The sequence below is a fragment of the Parasteatoda tepidariorum genome, chromosome 9, assembly GCF_043381705.1.
Source record: "Parasteatoda tepidariorum isolate YZ-2023 chromosome 9, CAS_Ptep_4.0, whole genome shotgun sequence".
In the NCBI taxonomy this organism is placed as follows: domain Eukaryota; kingdom Metazoa; phylum Arthropoda; class Arachnida; order Araneae; family Theridiidae; genus Parasteatoda; species Parasteatoda tepidariorum.
Window position 1 is genome coordinate 52,128,232 of NC_092212.1, and position 19,511 is coordinate 52,147,742.

The 19,511-nt window shown below is 27.2% G+C and overlaps 1 protein-coding gene across 1 annotated transcript in view; it reads left to right on the forward strand.

Moving 5' to 3' along the window:
- Positions 1 to 1,262: 1,262 nt before the first annotated feature.
- LOC107442499 (fatty-acid amide hydrolase 2-B) overlaps positions 1,263 to 19,511 on the forward strand; it is a 52,964-nt gene continuing 34,715 nt past the window's right edge. Inside the window, exon 1 of the mRNA XM_043051242.2 lies at positions 1,263 to 1,811. Coding sequence (XP_042907176.1) covers positions 1,623 to 1,811 — 189 coding nt within the window. The 5' untranslated portion in view covers positions 1,263 to 1,622. The remainder of the gene's footprint in view (positions 1,812 to 19,511) is intronic.

Sequence of the window (19,511 nt, forward strand, 5' to 3'; positions counted from 1 at the left end):
TTCATATTTTCATGGCTGGATAAATCTGTGCCAAATCCTAACATTCCTGCTATAGGAAACCATCATTGTCATCGATAGAAAAATCCAACGTAAACTGTTAAATAAACTTAAAATGAATTAAGAAGATCCCTATTTAATATCTAAACTTTGTAAGCATTTTATTAACCATCTATTTATCATCTATCTATTATATGATCCATCTATCTATAATATAATCTGTCTATCTATCTATAATATAATCTATCTATCTATAAATGAATACATAAAGCCCAAAAAGAAGTAAAAAATAAAAAAAAAGTTCTGTTCTGTTCTTACGTGATATTTTTACTTAATGCGTTCTATTTTATTTGTTGTAAATTTTGAGTGCTCCTCGCACTATTGTATTGATATATTTTGCTTTGGCTATATTGATACAGTATTAGAAAGCACTCTTTTTAGCGGATATAATCAAGTGAGCTGATGAGGAAATTATATCTTTTCACTATTTTATTTTCCGGTTTTAATATAGTTATATCATACATTATACAGCGAAACTTCCAGGAAAGACCACTTCTGTATAGAGACCTCTTCCATTTACGATTACTTTTGGGAGGCATAAAATTTTTTTCATGAACTTAGTGTTCAAGAAAACCTTTAGAAGTGACCATCAAAAACCTCTCCTATTGACCGGGCAAATCTCTTTACCAAATGTGAAAAAGGCAACATACGAAAAAATATCAAAAGAAGAAATATTATTGCATCATATTTGACTTAGTCGTTCAAATTTTGAAAAATAGGTACAAATATTTTCGTGTTTAGTTCTATTGTATTTATCAACAATGTTTTTTTATATTCATCGAAAAGTGATGTTGATGAAATGATATTATGATTTATCTTGAAAATGACATTTAACAAAAAATTTTAAACTCCATTTTGCTCGCAATTACTTTTCGTAGATGAAACTGTTATCAATAAAGTTGTTTGCCTTTTTCTCTTTAATATTCAACGACATGGAACAGCTTCACGTCGAGCAAACCGAAACTAACTTTAAGGTCACGTGATCGATTGTCATTTATGAATCTTCAAACCTATTGCCGGAGGCCATCCTATTAGAAGTATTGAGTAAATACTACAAAGCTTTCACTTTTCTCTTTATTTTTTCTTTCGCATCCAATCTTGCGTAGCCAAAGAAATCGTTACAATTTTCTCTCCTATCTCTCCTCCCGTGAGAGAAAAACGAATCGTGTTTCTGTGCTAAGCGGAAGGCAAAATTTTCGGAAACAGATCCTCGTCTTCACTTTCAAATGCGATGCGGAATTACCATCTTTCCTCCCATAAATTAGCAGACGATTATTTTTTAATAATTTTATATTGAATTATTAAACTCTCTTATGAGTCTTCAAATTAAAATCAAATATGAATTGTTACAAGAAGCTCTGCTATCAAAAAAAATTTGCATTTTCTGTTTAAGAGCAGACGATTTTTATCTTAGTTTTTTTACTGTGCTATAGACTTGAAATTTAATTATTATTTCAACTTCTATAAATCGTTTGCACTTATTATCTGTTATTATTTCAACATTATCGTCTGCTTTAATTATCATCAATTTGCAAGTTCCATTACATCTTGTTAGTGGATGGGATATGGCTGTGTTGGTACGAAACAAATTTGCGGCATATGCAATTCGATTTTTTAGAAGAATTATTGAACTGATATCAAGATTTTTTCTGATTCTAAAACATTGTGGTCGTAGAAAAAAGCTAGCGGATATAACAGATCCAGTACTATTGGAATCAGCAACGAGTTTAGCTAATAAAATTCGGACAGGAGAAGTAAGTAATTTTAATATTATTTTTAGTTTTCATTTCTTAAATAAATCCGATTCAAGCTTATGCATATTATTTACTTAGAGTTAAAGAAATTTTAAAGTAACTTATGATATTTTTATTCCTCTTGTTTGCTACATTTGTTTCTAGTTGAGTTTATTGTGACCTTCGTATTATCGATTACAATTAATAATGTATTCGATTTAGATCAAGCTATTTAAATTAAATTTTAAAATGTGACTTATTTTTAAATTTTATTTTAATAGCAGTTAAAAAAAACTTATAAAAGTTGCATTATATTATGAAATATCAATCATTAATGTGTATAACAAGCTTCCTCTTGTTTCTTTTAACAAAACAGGACATAATTTCCAAAATAATTAATTTTTACATTACGCATAAAATTATACATATTTGAAGAATAAAAAACTTTCATTAAATGTCTAAACTATTTGACTTGTTTAAAGATTTTAGAATGTAGTTTTTTATTAAGCAAAAATTTATACTATACAAAATTATGCAACATTCACAAAAATAATCCACATTATACACTTAATTTCAAAAAAACTAAATTCTGTCACAGTGTTCTAAAAATCAGTGCATAAAAGTTTGTACAGACAACTTATTAACTCACATTTATGCTTGAATACAAACGAAAATAAATGATTAGGAACTTTTGTTTGTTTTTAGTAATAAGAATATTCTTTAAAAATGTTGCATTTTTCAGACTGAATATTGTGTAACCATACAGTATCATTTTCTTTTAGTAAATAATAATCGTAAATAGTTAGTAGTATTAGTAAATAATCTTTGTAAATAATGGTTTTATAAATGTTAAGACTTCACGTTCAATTTTTCTGAATTTTTAAATTTTATATTTTAAATGATACCGTTCTCTGATAAAATGAGGAGTTATAAAATAAAAGTAATTAGAAAATTTCTATAAAATTGTTGATTTTTCATAAATCGCATATAGTATAGTTATGCTTAAATTTTTTTAGAAAACTAAATTTTTTTCTGATTTCATTCGTTTATTTTGTATTGTACTTAAAATTGAACTGTACTTGTAAAGATAAATAATTCCATTACAAGGAAATAAATATCAAAAGTAACAATTATCTTGCTTTTCCAGAAATGTACCAAAGACATCAAATAAAGAAACTTTTTTTAATTTTATGACCATTTTATGAACAATAAAATGCTGAAAATGAAAAATTAAAATCAGTCACCATTCATTTTCAATCTTATTTAAATTCAATTAAATTTATTATAATTAAGTAAATTATTTTATTGCAATTTACTTAAATTTTTAAAATGATGTATATAAGACTGTGCTGAAATATAGGTTTATAATATTATCGCAATTCCGCTCTCGAAATCAAAGTAGTACATTATGCTAAATATGATATTTTAAAGTTTTAAAATACGCAATACATTGATATTAATTGTTCGTTTTTTGGTTTTTAATCTTTTTGGTAACAAAGCCTTAGTAAGAAAAAGTTTTCTAATTATTTTGCCAAGTTTAATATTTTTATAAACATTTCTACATAACAAATATATTCTGTTTAATCCATGTTGATAAACTATCCTTACTTGTTTTCCTTGAACTTTTCTACCAATATCTAAATTGGAGATATGCTTTAAAACATAATATTTCGAACCACATTGACTTGAAATTTCAGCTTATGTTCAGAAAAAGCTTTCAATATTTCAATATGAACAAATTTATAATATTTTTATACGTACAATATTCATTACAGATTAATCGTCTTGGACTGAAAAAGTTTTATTTTAGAAATAATTATAAGACTCTGTAAAAGAACATCTTTTTACTGTCGCATTAATAAGTCTAAAAAATCAGCAAAATTCCAATAAAGGATTTTGGTAACAGACATTTTGAAGCATTGGGTTCGCAACTAAGTTTCCGCCATTTTTATTTTTAATTTTTTAGAAATTTAATGTGTAGAAGCGTTTGATTTAGTCTGTCATTTCTCTGTCTGTCATTTTGACTGTCTGATTTAGTCTGTCATTTTGACTCGAATGTTTGTGCTAAAGTAGATTTGATCCTCTTCTTCAAACTAAACTACTGAATTACTAGAACAGGGTGCATTTTTGAAGTCAAAATTTCCATTCTAAACTTTGTGTTCCGAATTTTCAGTTACGCCGCCGTCTTCTTACACAGCTGATATATCACGAGCAGCTTTTGCGTCTTTAGAAATTTGAATAAAAGCAAAAAGAAGGACGACTCGAAATTTCTCATTTTTCTCATTTTAGTACTTCATTTTAATAATTTGAAAATTCACATTAAAAAGAAAACAAAATATAGATTTAGACAAAAACAAAAAAAATCCTGTAACGAATTATTCAAAACACATATTACATGTCAAAACAAGTTCTGACATGTGGAATGCTTTAATTTAAAAAGAGCGTGGGATCTTTGATTTAAACCCAATATTTTCTAATTTCGGAGCATTAATTTTATTGACATCAGTTTTCTCTGACATTGGCAATGAAACTGTTTGATTAATTTTGACATTGAAATCGATAATAAATGAGTATTAAAGAGTAAATCTTCTCATTTAACAATCACATAAGAATCGTTAATTATGCTTCGAGTAAGAATGCTACAATTTTTCCCAGGAGTATTTGTTCTGCTTGGAATCACTTTCAAAAACATTACACCTCATTTAATGATAAACAAAATAATAAAAGATACATTCTAAATGATTTTCACCAAAAAATATGAAACATACCATAATTTTTTCCGATCTTCGATTTAGAATATTATACTGTTTTCTAATTACTTAATTATTTAATAGTTGATTAAATATATATATATATATCAAATGAATAGTTCAAAATGAAGATAAAACAAAGGAAAATTATAGAAATATGAAAAAGGGGGAAATAATAATTTAAAAAAATATCAAGCAACTGATTTAAAAAAAAAATGATGAAATTTTTAAAAAAAATTCGGAAAATAAGAATTTTGCTGACTTTGTTACAATCATAATTTCTCAGGAAATTTTCATAGATACTTTCTTTTATCGATAGACGAATAAAAGCCGAATTAACAAAAACATAATTTAAATTAGTTTTAATTTGAATAATGAAATTGAAAATTTTAAGAAAATTGATATTCTCGCTTAAATATAAGATTATTTTTTTTTAAAAAATGTGATTAATTCTGAAAAATCCTGCTTAAACAAAATAATCAATAATCGTATTGAAAACTAATTGATGACTGTTAAGAAACTAATTGATAATTATCAATAATACATTGTTTTTAGTAATTATTTTGAATATACTTTTTAGCTTATAAAAGTTGAAAATAAGCTTTTCCGCATAGAAAAACTTAAGATAAACGTGAATTAGATTTACACATTTAATTTAAATTGCATACTTACTTAAGCTTAAAAGATATATTTAGAAATAATCAAAACCATGACATTAATGTCGATTGCAACAATGAATTTTATTATTATATCTAATATAATTAGAATATGTTTTACAAATTAAATAAGGTAAAAGTTTAATTAATTTTGATATTGAATATTTTGATTTTCTTCCCTTTCTTTAAATTATTTTCCCTTTGCTCCCTTTCCCTGTCTATCCACTATCAAGAGGGGAAATAAAATCTTGAAAATACAATTCATATGAACACCAACTCTTGAGAAAAACATATACTTAGATGAAAAATGATACAGAATTGGTGACTAACAAAATAAGTCACGAATACTTTCATTTTCATACAAATCTCAACACATTAATGAAAATCATAGCACTAAAACTGCATTTTAGAAAACTCGTTTATTTTGTAAAATTATCTCTCAACTTAAAAGTATTCCTCGATTTCTTTTTTCGTCCAGAAAATTAAAAAGCTCCAGTAAAACTTCTTACAGATCGAAGTAAAACCTTTGAATTTTAATTATAGGATTTTAGGATAATATATGCTCATTAATCAAGATTAATAGTTATAATAATTCATCTCGCTTAAAAAAACTGACTATATTTTAAAACGGAAGAATAAACACAATATTTTAAAAAAATAACTTAAGCATTTTAAATTTCTTGAATTTTTCCCATCTAATTGAAAATTATTAAAATGTGCAAATAATTTATTCAATAATTTTTAATGAGGGATAAATTTTGATAAATATATCACTATTGCACAATTATAATAATTGTCAATTATATATTTTATAATAGTTTCATAATTTTTGAGCTTAAAAAACAGCGTTGGGATTGCTTTTCAAATATTAAATAGATCTCAAATGCTTTTCATTATCACAAAATTAAGGGTTTCACATAAATCTTTTGCTTGTTTTCAAATTAGCATAAAGGAAGCTGGCTCTATACTTATTTTGAAATTCTAGAGTGGACTCTAGTACTCTATAGATATGCAAATCTTAACTTAAGAGTTCTGAATAACTATTACAAACTGACAATAATTATTAAAAATGCATATTATTTACTATAAGTTGTTATTCATGTGTGACGATAGGGCCTTCGTAGAATATATGTAACTTAACATATATACCGTAATGAATTAAATGATGAAATGCTAAAAGCGTGTTATTTTAAATAAAAGTTTTCAGTTATTATCCATCATTTTCCGTCTAGATAACTGTTTCCGTCTGTTAAAATCAGTTGAAACTAATATGTATGATTGTTGATTGCATAAATATACAAATGCTGACTGCTTAAATATAAAAATAACGATCAATTATGCATTGAAGTAACAATTATATAACAATATCATAGTTTCCGCTTACACCTTTATGTTACTTTATTTTCCGATCTTTTATTTCTTTCTTCCTCTTATATCTAAAACAGTGTTTCTAAGTAAATCGTATATCTAATATAAAGTTCTTTTAATGATCAATTATGTATGTTACGAACGCAAAAGAAACCACATTATACACTCAAGTATTCATCATTACAGTTTATTATCCCAAACTTTTTTAACTCATAATCCATAGCATAACTTTATCTGTGCATAAATTTTAATGAACTCAAAATAGTCACGATAATGTAGTGAGTTGAAATTCTAGCGTTTTAAACAATAGAAAAGTAATAGACCATAAACTCATTCACAAATGGCTTGTTTTAAATACTGTACTGAACTTTTGTTTTAGTTCGATTGATATGAACCGCCTTTACTGTTTAGACTTCGGTTAAAAAGAAAGAGAAATTGTAGTGGGAAAAAAATGCTCGTTATGGAAGTTTCCATATGATGTTATTGTATGAAGGAAAAGAATTCATAACTTCCATGTTTAATCCAAACTTGTTTTACATTTTGCATTAACTTAACTTAACATTTTGCATTAACCCATGCTACATATGGAACGATTTCTAGTTCAAAAAGTGCTTATTATTAAAGTCTTACTATAGCAAAGTTTTTGAAATCTGATACAACACTTTTCGAAATTTATTGTATATTTATGCTTTGAACATGTTTGCGATAAATATTAATAAACGTTATATTTCATATAAAATAAGACTTAACCTCTCTTTCATCATTACAAAATTTAGTAGTTTTAATCAAGCATCTCACTCAGCACTCAGTTTTGTACGAAGCATCTCACAATGCTTCGTTGTTTTAAACGTCTCATTAATGACTCTAAATAATTTATCATAAATATGTTCATGCCATCCCTTTTATAAATCAATTCCAGAAAGCCAGGAATAGTGTAATTATTTGGTTTCAGTACAATATGAATATTTGAAATTTTAACTCTCCTTCAAGGTGAGCATCACTCTTTTTTTCTAAAGGGTGGAACTGAACTATGATATTCTTCACAACGGAAGATTCCGGAAGTGTTGCTCATTTAACGTAACTCGTTGAGCACTTGTGGACCTGAATCACGGAGGTGAGAAACATTACCCACACTGCCATGCTCATAGCGATGAGCCACATTCACACATCAAGCACAGAAAGACATCAATGCCTCCAGCGGGATTCGAATAAGTCACCATTGACTTCTTAGTCAGGTACTCTAACTGCTCAGCCACTTGGCTGACTGTTGAGGATTACTTGACTGTCATAAGGAGGAAAGGTCATCATTGACTGCCATAAGGGTCATCGGGGGAAGTTAACAATGCGATTTAGACAAGTAGGACATTGCTTCTTGTGAATTTTTTTACACCGAATTGAATGCGACAAAACTATGTTTGATAAAGCAAATAGTATTAATACCATAATAAATTTATGTGTAAGTAGCATCGATAAAAAATTATGCGTTTTCGCAAATAGCAGTTAATTTTATACGCTTTGTTTTAATCGCAGACGATATCGCGTAAAAGACACAAAAACAATGCATTACAATTAAATAGCAATGTTATTTTCTAAAGATGCATAAGAAAACAATACCTTGGACTAGATAGCATGTTTAAGTTTCGCCATCGTTTGGCTTTAATTTTAACCTCAAACTTTGATTCCAGAACTTACAAACCACAATTAATTACTTCAATAACCTCTGATCTTGAAATCTTCTAAAAAGATATTATCTTTAAAATATAAAAAAATTTATTTTTTAGTAAATATGAAGGATTACAATTTAAATTTTCAAAATTTAAATAGATGTGGACATTTCTTTTTCCAAAATTTGAAAAACAGTAGGAAATATAATACTGAATTACTGAAAATGGTTAAAAGACGGGATACTTAAAAAATGTTCTCTTAAAGGTTATGCTAAAAACGTATCTTAGACGACCTACAGCGTTCCCAGTAAAGCCCATAAATTTATTTAAAAATTTAAACTAACAAGCAGCAGTTAAAAACCTTTACCTAGTTCTTTTTTTTAAAAAAATTATCATTTTTTCAGATACATGAAAATTGGTTGTTACTACATCATGAATTTCACCTACTCTATTTAATCAATACTTAATTTTTGTTTCTGGTAGTTATAAGTAAAATTTAATTTTACTAGTAAATTATTCAAGTACACAGCATTTTATTTTACTTAAAATATTTTAGTTAGATTTTATAAAAGCCGTAGGTTTTGGATGAGTCATTATTTTTGAACGTTAAATAGGTTCAATTTTTCCAAGTATCGAGATATTTAAGAGTTAGCGTTTGAATAAATTTAAAAATAAAACGATTCGTCAATTTGAGTGTTATATTTAATATGAGTTGATTAAAATTTAAAATTTAATAATGATTAACAATTTTTTCAGCTCCAAATGAACTTATTCCATTTTCAATAACATTTAATATGAAATAAAAACAAGAGGAAAGTTACGTCCATATTTTTTTACACATTGGATTTGCCGTAATGAATTTTTTAATGTAAAAAATATAATTAAATGTAAGCATGTAAATACACGAATGATTATATTAATAATAACAATTAATTATTCATTTTAAATAGGAGTATGTAAGTCAGTAAACTTATCATAATACTTTACTTCTCTCATTTTAGGTCTTGACTTTTTACACAGGGGCAATTGAGAGCGGNTAGCAATGTTATTTTCTAAAGATGCATAAGAAAACAATACCTTGGACTAGATAGCATGTTTAAGTTTCGCCATCGTTTGGCTTTAATTTTAACCTCAAACTTTGATTCCAGAACTTACAAACCACAATTAATTACTTCAATAACCTCTGATCTTGAAATCTTCTAAAAAGATATTATCTTTAAAATATAAAAAAATTAATTTTTTAGTAAATATGAAGGATTACAATTTAAATTTTCAAAATTTGAATAGATGTTGACATTTCTTTTTCCAAAATTTAAAAAACAGTAGGAAATATAATACTGAATTACTAAATATGGTTAAAAGACGGGATACTTAAAAAATGTGCTCTTAAAGGTTATGCTAAAACCGTATCTTTGACGACCTACAGCGTTCCCAGTAAAGCCCATAAATTTATTTAAAAATTAAACTAACAAGCAGCAGTTAAAAACCTTTACCTAGTTCCTTTTTTTTAAGAAAAATTATAATTTTTTCAGATACATAAAAATTGGTTGTTACTCCATCATGAATTTTATCTACTCTATTTAATCAATACTTAATTTTTGTTTCTGGTAGTTTTGAGTAAAATTTAATTTTGTTAGTAAATTATTCAAGTACATAGCATTTTATTTTACATAAATTATTTTAGTTAGATTTTATAAAAGCCGTAGACTTCGGACGAGTGATTATTTTTGAACATTAAATAGGTTCAATTTTTTTAAGTAGATATTTAAGGGTTAGTGTTTGAATAAATTTAAAAATAAAAAGATTCGTCAATTTGAGTGTTGTTTTCAATATGAGATGATTAAAATTTGAAATTTAATAATGATTATTCAAATTTTAAAAATACTGTTTTTCAGCTCCAAATGAACTTATTCCATTTTCAATAACATTTTATATGAAATAAAAACAAGAGGAAAGTTACGTCCATATTTTTTTACACATTGGAATTGCCATAATGAATTTTTTAATGTAAAAAAATTTTAATGTAAACATGTAAATACACGAATGATTATATTAATAATAACAATTAATTATTCATTTTTAATAGGAGTATGTAAGTCAGTAAACTTATCATAATACGTTACTTCTCTCATTTTAGGTCTTGACTTTTTTTACAGTGGCAATTGAGCTAATTTAGTTCTTGTTTCTTATATATTTGCTTTGATAACAACTATGTTATTTAAATAATACGAACACAGTAGTTTATCGGTATAGGAAACGAGCCGGATTCGGGAAAATTTACTAAACAAAATTCAGTAAATTACTTCCAGCTATGAACTGGCGTGAGAAATTTTGGCTAACTCTCAATATCCATGCTCGTATTGGAGGAGCTTATTCTCAGACAGTGTTGCTTAACGAGAAATTATTTATAAAACATACAATAATTTGAGAAAGCAAATAGAAAGTTTTTTTTTTGTTATTATAATAAATTAATTCCAGTTTAATTAAAAAAGTGTTATTGCGATAATATTTTTAGCTGAAATTCTCTTAAGTACTTGAACAACAAATCATGCATCATTGAATGTATGATTATAAATATATAAAGGGGTATTTTTATATCTTATTAAGTTACTATTAATAAATTTTTCCCCAAAATGGACTAACAATAACCACTATTATTTGAAAATGCTAAATCAAAGGAATTAATAATACACATTTATCGATATAATACTGATGAGTTGTGGCTATTGACGTTTGCTACGGCCTCCAATTTTTTGGCTGCTTTCTAATTGTTGATGCTTCAAAATGATTCATTTTAAATAATACTCAATTCTATTACGGCTGCTCACCTTGATTTTTTTCAGCTATGAAAATTGAATGGTGTCTGACCTTTTATGTTGGCTTTTGACTATTGGTGTACTTTTAAATTTTTTCCCAAATTCCTTAGAGAAACGATTTTTTTATTCAGTGTCGGATTTAGTTTTGATTTTTGTATTAAGCAGACTCAAAGTTTTACTTCTGGTGCGATGTCGTCTAGTTCAAATACTTTCTTCGTATTTTGATTAGTAAAAATATAATTTTTTTCTCTTTGAAATGAAAGATATAAATTCAATGTTCAAAAACTCAATATTAATTATATATAGTTACACTCAATATATCCAATGTTTTAAAAAAAATAACCCTTACGCTACTGTCGTGAAGAAAAATCGAAACATCCAATCTTTTCTGATTTATTTCTGAAGAAACTTTTTAAAATATAACAAAGAAATTTACTTAAGTATCACTCATTAAAATTTCATAAACAAATAGATTTTAAAGTTAATGAATTAAGTGAAACCTTTTTTGTTGTTGCTGTTGTTATTTTTGTACTAGTTAAAAAGTTATAACTTAATCAATGATTTATTTTTTTTCTAAATTTTATTTGAATTTTAGATTGCTGACTAGCAAAAATCATAATCGGCTATAAAAGGTTTCTTGAAAAAAACGTTTTTAATGTTGGTAGTTTCGGTAATCAACTATAAAATGCTTCATAACTTAACAATTACTATTGTAAAATAGTTTTTAATCTAAGAATTGTTTTATGCCAGATTTTAATTGAAAAATTAAAGAATAAGAAAAATATTTTGAGATATTAGAGATATAATTCGAAAATAAGAAAACTAAGCAGTGAACTATTTCGAAGGATTTTCACTATCCTACTCTGCTTTTTTCCCCAAATCATGCATTTTTGCATTGAGGAAAATATTCCCTAATCATGCATTTTTGCATTGAAGAAAATAAATAGCCAAAAAAAAATGTGTTCATTACTTTTGTATCCCCCTGTTATTTAAATTTCTTTTTTTACTTAACTTGTTGGCATTTTAATTGCAAAACAAGTTCAATTAGTGATAAAGTTATTGCTCTCTAAGGTTTAAACACTCATCAGCAATGTCTTTTAGTTTTTCAGTATAAATATTTTGATTACTAAAACTTAGAATTATTTTTTTTATTTTAATAGCAAATTATTCATTAAAGTATTAAAACGTTCTTAAAAATTTTAGTGACAACTGTAAAGCATATTAGCAATTCAAAAATTAACAAATTTTTGTTTGCTTTTAGGGTTATTTGCAACCTAATGTAAACTTGTAAAACATTCAATGAAAAGAAAAATTCTAAAACTAAATAACATCAACACTTACGAAAAAAAACCGCTCTCTTCAATATACTAAATGACTTATTTGATCATTGCTATTAAACAAGTCCGTTTTTTTCTTTCGTTTTAAAATTCAAGCAGTTCAGTTATTTGCATGCTGATTATTATAAAAGAATACGGAAACATTGAAATAAGAAGAAAAAAAAGAATTTTTATATAAGGTTGAATTGTTGACAAGGAATTGATGATGTCTATTAAATGAACAGGACTAAAACGTCAAACATTATTTCTGCTTCGGTAGTTATGATATGTTTAGTAGAGCATATAACTACTGTTGTGACAATTTTTTCTATCAAAACAGTAACGCAATTAAAATGTTTTTAAAATATTTACTCAACATTGGCGCGAACGACGACTTCAATGGTGATGACGAAGAATGTGAGTAAGTAATTGAGCCCTCTCCCCTTTCGCCGAAAACTGTTTTGATATTGTTATCTACACACATTAATTTTGATAAATTACGTAGTAAAAAAACACTTTCTCATGTTACCTTCAAACAATGGAAAATCTAACTCCATTAAATCCTGTTGTTCCTGTTTTTCAGTGGCGCCATCTATGGCCAGGAATTCGACTTCGAGAGAAAGAAACATCCATGCCTTGCCCGGGATTCGAGCCCAGAACCTTTCTGATGCAAGGACAGTTCCCTGCCCCATACACAGACCGGTCGGCAGGATAACTTTTGATCCAACGATTAGATTTTCACGTTCTAGGACACCATTTTAAAGGTTCGAAAGGGTGACTTCAAATATACTAATTACTTAGTACAGACAATATTTAAAGTGACGAAATCAGACGCAAAAACGTACTTTCTTTTAACATATATTTTTTTCGATCGATTCGGATTTCTGATTTCCAAAATATAGAGGGTCGCAATAGTCTCTGAAATATGATCCGAATAGTTAGGTCAGTAGAGCGCTTTTGCGCAGTTCGCCATATCGCAAAAACTTTTCAAGCGAATTTAAACATTTTTGCACACAATTATAAAATTCATTCTTCCAAAGATATTTATGCGCAAAATATAAGTTTTAGTATATATTTGTTACTTTTTATTATTTCATTTAATACTAGTCGAAAATATTTTGAATTGTAGATGGCGAAAAATTAAATTTGATCGAATAGTTCCTGCGAAATCGAATTTTGAACATACGAATTTTTTTCAATTTTGTTTTCTCAGGAACTATTCCGCCGATTTCGCTCAAATTTAGTGTTTTTCCAACTTAAATTAGATTCTTTAGAAATAATATAAGAAATTGTATACCCTCAATTCAAAATTTTTTCGACTTGTAATAAATAAAATAATAGATATTTAGTAAGAGCTATTTTTCACATGGAAATATTTTGGATAAACGAAAATTATAATTGTGAGCAAAAATTTTTCAATTCGCTTAAAAAGTTTTCGAGATATGGTGAAATACGCAAAAAGTAAAATTAACGTTAAGAGGTTCAATTTTTGGAACGCTCTTATGACCGAACTATTGGGATCATGTTTCCTCAATTGCGTCTACCACCTACATTTTGGAGATCAGATATCCGAATCCATCGAAAAAAATATATGTTTATTCAGAGAAAGTACGTTTTTGTGTATGATTTCGGAACTTAAAATATCGTCTGTAGTATTTAATTGAGGTCAACCCTTCTAACCATTAAGATTAAGACTTAGGACGTTAAAATTCGACCATTAGATTAAATGTTATTCACCTTGGTCCATTTTTAATTTGGCGCACTGTACGAAATGTTTTTTGCATAATCAGCTGCAGCAGTTTATTCAGTATTTTCTGACATACATGCATACGTTCTTTTAATATTTCCTCATCAAGAACTGTGGAAAGCCAGAGCCCTCTTCTACAAAATTTAAATTTGTTATTTAAATTTCTGTAATTTTATACTCTATATTTTTATACATAATAAGAAATTTCTCACATTTTCTTCTTATCTTCAAACTATATATTATCCAGATCCATTGAAAATTTACATTTCTGTAACAAATGTGCCTTGTTATTAATTTTATTGGACGAGCACACGTAAACAGCGATATTAGCACCTTGCAAATAATTTGATTTACTTTCAATCTTTATATTATCCAGATCCATTAAAAATCCATTTTTCTGCTATTACTTTTGTTATTTCTAGTTAATTTAACACTTTAACAGCCACAAATGTGTCTAGTCACTACTTTTTCATACGAAAACACATAAACAAAGAATTTAGCACATTACGAATGTTGAGCGGTTTAAGCATAATAATGGCTTTGTACCTAATCTGTAGGGGCAGTTTATGAGTATTATCTGACATTTATGTGTAATTTCAAGCAAAAGTTCATCCCTAAGTATTGCGTTCATTATTACTTATTACTTGATTTATTAGGCCGCATGCCCTTCATTTATTCAAGCTAATGTGCATTTACTCAGGCGTAACTACTTGTAGATCTTGAATGAAAAATACGAGGGTAGTACTACTTTTGTTGTGATAAGAGTAATTTTTCTTAAAAGACCAATTTTGATATTATCTTGCGTTTAAGGGTCACCTCAGCAAAAGATAATGATAAAAAAGTTACTGATTATAATGTCATTTTGAAGTGTTCTCTTCTATATCATTTAAACGGGATTTTTTCTAGTGTTATAGACAGAGTAAAAAATTGAAACGAATCTTTAAATCTCTTCCTTTTTTTAAAATCTTTTTTACCTTAAAAAACTCTTAGGATCTGAATTCCTATACATTTTTCTTCATTTTTGAAGACCGAACAACTATTTTCTGAATCATAGTTAATAAATAGCATTAAAATTTAGTTAGTATTTAGTATATTAAAGTTTAGTAAAGTTTAGCATTAAAGTTTAGAAAGTGTTCCAACTTCAATCATTTTTTTGTAGAAAGTAATAATTCAAAAAATTTAAAAATTTTATTTTTTCAGAAATCTATACTACTTCTGTATATTATATAGTTATTTTTTGTTATTGATTATAAAAAAAAATCTTGAAGTAAGGAAAATTGTCCCAATGTACATGACTTAAAAAATTACGGATCACTGTAGAAAGTACTAGCACTTCATTCGTAAAATTCATTTTCCCGTAAAAACCATTTTTACTGTAAAATATTGTACTGGAAATTTTGAGCAATAATTATTTAATAAGAGTGATTCAGTGATTTTACGGTAATTATTACTGAAAAAATTACAGTACATCAGAGTGTTTGCTCCGTAACTTGTACCGGTAAAAATGGATTTTGTGATAAAGAGTACCGGTACCCTGAGTGCCGAAACTTTTTACTGTAATTTCATTCATTGAACGTGAGATTTCAAAAAATACAGGGTTTTCGCGTCCCACGTAGATATTTGTTGTTAAAAAAAAGTAAGGTATATTTCCTGCCGCTTATGCGTACAAATCGGTTATTCTATCCACAGATTATCTAACTACTATACAGATTAACTAACTACTATACAGATTTACAATATTTCATTTTTTGCAATCTAAAAAATCAAGTTATCACAGACAAACAATCAATAAATTAGTTAATCGAAATCAATTATCAATCACTTTAAAAACTGTAATACTATTGGTTTAAAGTATAATTACAATTTGCTAATTAACATGTTGTATTTTTCAGTATCTAAAAAATCATGTCAGTAAATGCAATCAACAGATTAATTTTCTGAATGCGAAAAAAACAAACTTTTGAACTTTAACGATACAGATACAGTTAGTACACACATTACCTAGATAAATTAAGGAAAAAAATTGCATTTCGAACTTTAACGCATCACCTTAGTTTATCTGCAGATCAGCTAAATATTGTGCGTATTAACGGTTTCGAGCTTTAGCGACAACATTTACATATGAAATATCCAACGGCCATGATTAAAACACAAGTAGACATTATAATTATAATTGTTTTACTTTTCCTGCTCAACACCATTTACTTTTTTCTAAGTAAATACAGTTAATATTCATTTTAGTATTCCTGCATACATTAGTATTCTTGAATACATTAGTATTCCTGTATTCATGTATACTTTAGTGTATGAGAGTTATTAATATTCAATTTAATCGAAGGAGAGCATATTCAATTTAATCGAAGCTGCTTATTTTTACGTAATTACGGCTTGTTATGATGTATCTCTTCGGTAATACATTTACCAGAATTCCACCACAAACACTTCTCAAAACGTCTCAAACTGATTTAAAAAGAAAAATAATTCAGAGCACAAAATAAAAATTATCAGCAATATATTGCCTATTTGCCCTCTCGCGGATTAATTAAGTGAAATTTTTTACTTCCTAAACAGCCTATGATGGTAATGTATTTTCTAATAAGAAGTTTAACAAGTTTTATATTGTTATTTTCAATTTATTGCTTCCGGCAGATGGCACTCTTAAAATTATAATAGATGACTCATTGTTTGAAAAATAAACGACAATCAGACCTCGATATTTCTTTAATATAAATTGTGTTAAACCATAGGTCATCGATTTGGTTTAACTAATAAAAAAAACATTTAATATTTGCAAACTGAAGTGTATAAATCAGTATTACCTATACACATCACAATTTCATTTCACTGTGGTAATTATTCTCTATTGAGATTTTTTAACCAGTTCCCTGGACAAGACTATGCAGAGCATGTTTGATCATTTTTTTTAATAATGACCTGCTTTTAAAATTCTGAATTCATCGTGATGTTCAACTAAGCTATCAAAAATGTCACATTTCATCAGTGGTTGTCACTGTGTGAAAAATTGTAACGGAATGAATTCGGTCAAATTTGATTGCATTGAAATTTTATTTAAATATGCATAGTTTGGAAATTGTAAAAAAGTTGCCTCGGAAGAAAACACATGAATTTTTATTAACTTTCTTTTTTATACGCGTTTAAATGAGTATTTAAGTACAAATAGTTCCAAATTTATATTTTAAGATTTTTTCACATTTTTTCCACTAGCTTATAGTTTCATATATTTTTTCATTCAAATGATAAGCAGTAAAAGCTATTAAACAGGTCGATAGAGTTAAGCATATTTCAAAATCGTAATACTTATTTATTTATTATTTTTATCGTTGAAATATTCAGAATTTCCTTTTGTCGATTTGCAGATACTAAAAATAAGATTAATTTTTTTAATCGAAAAAATCTTAAGTTTAGAATTTAATAAAATTTTTTATTTTTTTATATTAAAGTAAAGATTGAACAAAGATGAAAACCAAAAGAAAAGATTTATAAGAAAAGTTATTAACAATACCTAATGCCCCTACTACACGCCTATCATTTTTTCCTCATAAATACAAATATTTTCAAGTGTATACATCTCCCGCCTTAAGCCAAAACAAAACTATTTTTATGTAAATTATCTTTAAAGAAAGTGAATTTCTCACGTGTATGCTCTGAGGCTATTTATCCACCTTCATTTTCCAAGGGAAAGATTAAATTAGAAAAAAAAATTTGATTTTACTAAACAAATTACATAAAGCAGGGCGAAGTTCGAGCTCGTAACATTGCTTGCAAAATTGGGGCCAAGAGGAAGTAAATGAGAAGAACACCTGAGGGCAAGAACAATTTTTCTTTTTAACTTATTTAAGCAAAATGCTAACTCTCCAAACATTTCTTTAGTAAAAAACAGTCAAAATCACCTCTTATTAAGGTGAAAAACTTTGTGTTACTTTTAAAAACTTGACCAAGCGTGAAACTTCTTGAATGTGTGTCTCTGAATTTTTGTGTCTGAGACCATAAAAAAAAGCTTTTATTTGACTGAACGGAAACTGCAGCATTTATGTTATATACCTACCTACCTTATGACATTGAACAAATTATATAGATTTAAAAGCAATAAATGATGTAAGTAATTTGAAAAATTAGTCAATAATTTTAGGGCTAAATAGAACGTGGTCAAGAAAATGTAAACATTTTAAATTTTTGGCGAACTTATGGTATGCTAATTTCACAAATTATTTTCTACTACCTTTGGTTTAAAAAGGAAATAACGTGCTTATCAATGATTAAACATTGAGCAGTTTATTTTCATGTTCAAAATAATTTCATGTTTAGAAAGAGAATTACATAAATATTTATAAGAATTTCATGTAAATAATTGTATTAATTTTAATTTGCAATAAAACATTGACTGGCTGCACTAAACATCACATGAACACCATGTTACACCTGTATGTTAGACACTCTAATTAATTCACATTACGCTTACATTATTTTATATTACTTACACTATTAAGTTGCATGTGTATAAAGCATATTTATCCTTTGAATGAAATAGATTCATAATTAACATTTTAAAAAACTGGTGCCTAGTAAGTAAAAATACTTTTCTAATAACTTAAAATTCTTTATTGTTATTTTTCTTTGCATAATTTTAATGTATTCAGTAGAAAAAATTTATGTTACGATAAATTGAAATAGAAACAAATTTTAATACACTTTAATTAAAACTAGGAATAACAAATGTGTATTAGTATTCTGTGTCTCACGCAAATAACTTTGTTCCATGACTGGACGCAAAGAAAACCAACGAGGACCAAGCATTTATATGTATTAAGAAAGTTATCATCTCAACACATATTTACCAGGAGTAATTCACTTACTGCTTCACCTACTGGAAAGGAAAAAAAACATCGAATAAGTAAAATTGGAGGGGGGAGGAAATCCCCCGAAGCCGCATGAAGGCTACCAATCACTAAAATGTGTTAGAAGCTTATTTACAGGCGTTTGAAAGAATTGTTGAGCCAAGTAGGACTTTCCAACAGGAGTTTACCTTCATTTAGGTTGAGACATTTACAAAGTGGTGGTTTTTGGATTATAGGGTGCATGGCCTTTCTCATGAAGACTTGAAACGTTATTTACAGTACACTGTTCGAATTTTCATTCTAAAATTACGATAAAATAACCGGCATCAATCTGCCCATCCAGTTCACGGTACGGAGAATTTTTTATCTTTATATTTTGAAACCGTTTACAATTAGTATGGTTTAAAAAGACATGAATACAAAGATATACGGATTTTTTTACCATTTAAAACTAGCGCTGTTTCAAAACAGTAAAAAAAAATAAATTGAACAAGACATTGGAGCTAGACGTTTTGTTAAATAAAAGGCATCGAAGCAAGGTTGTGGTT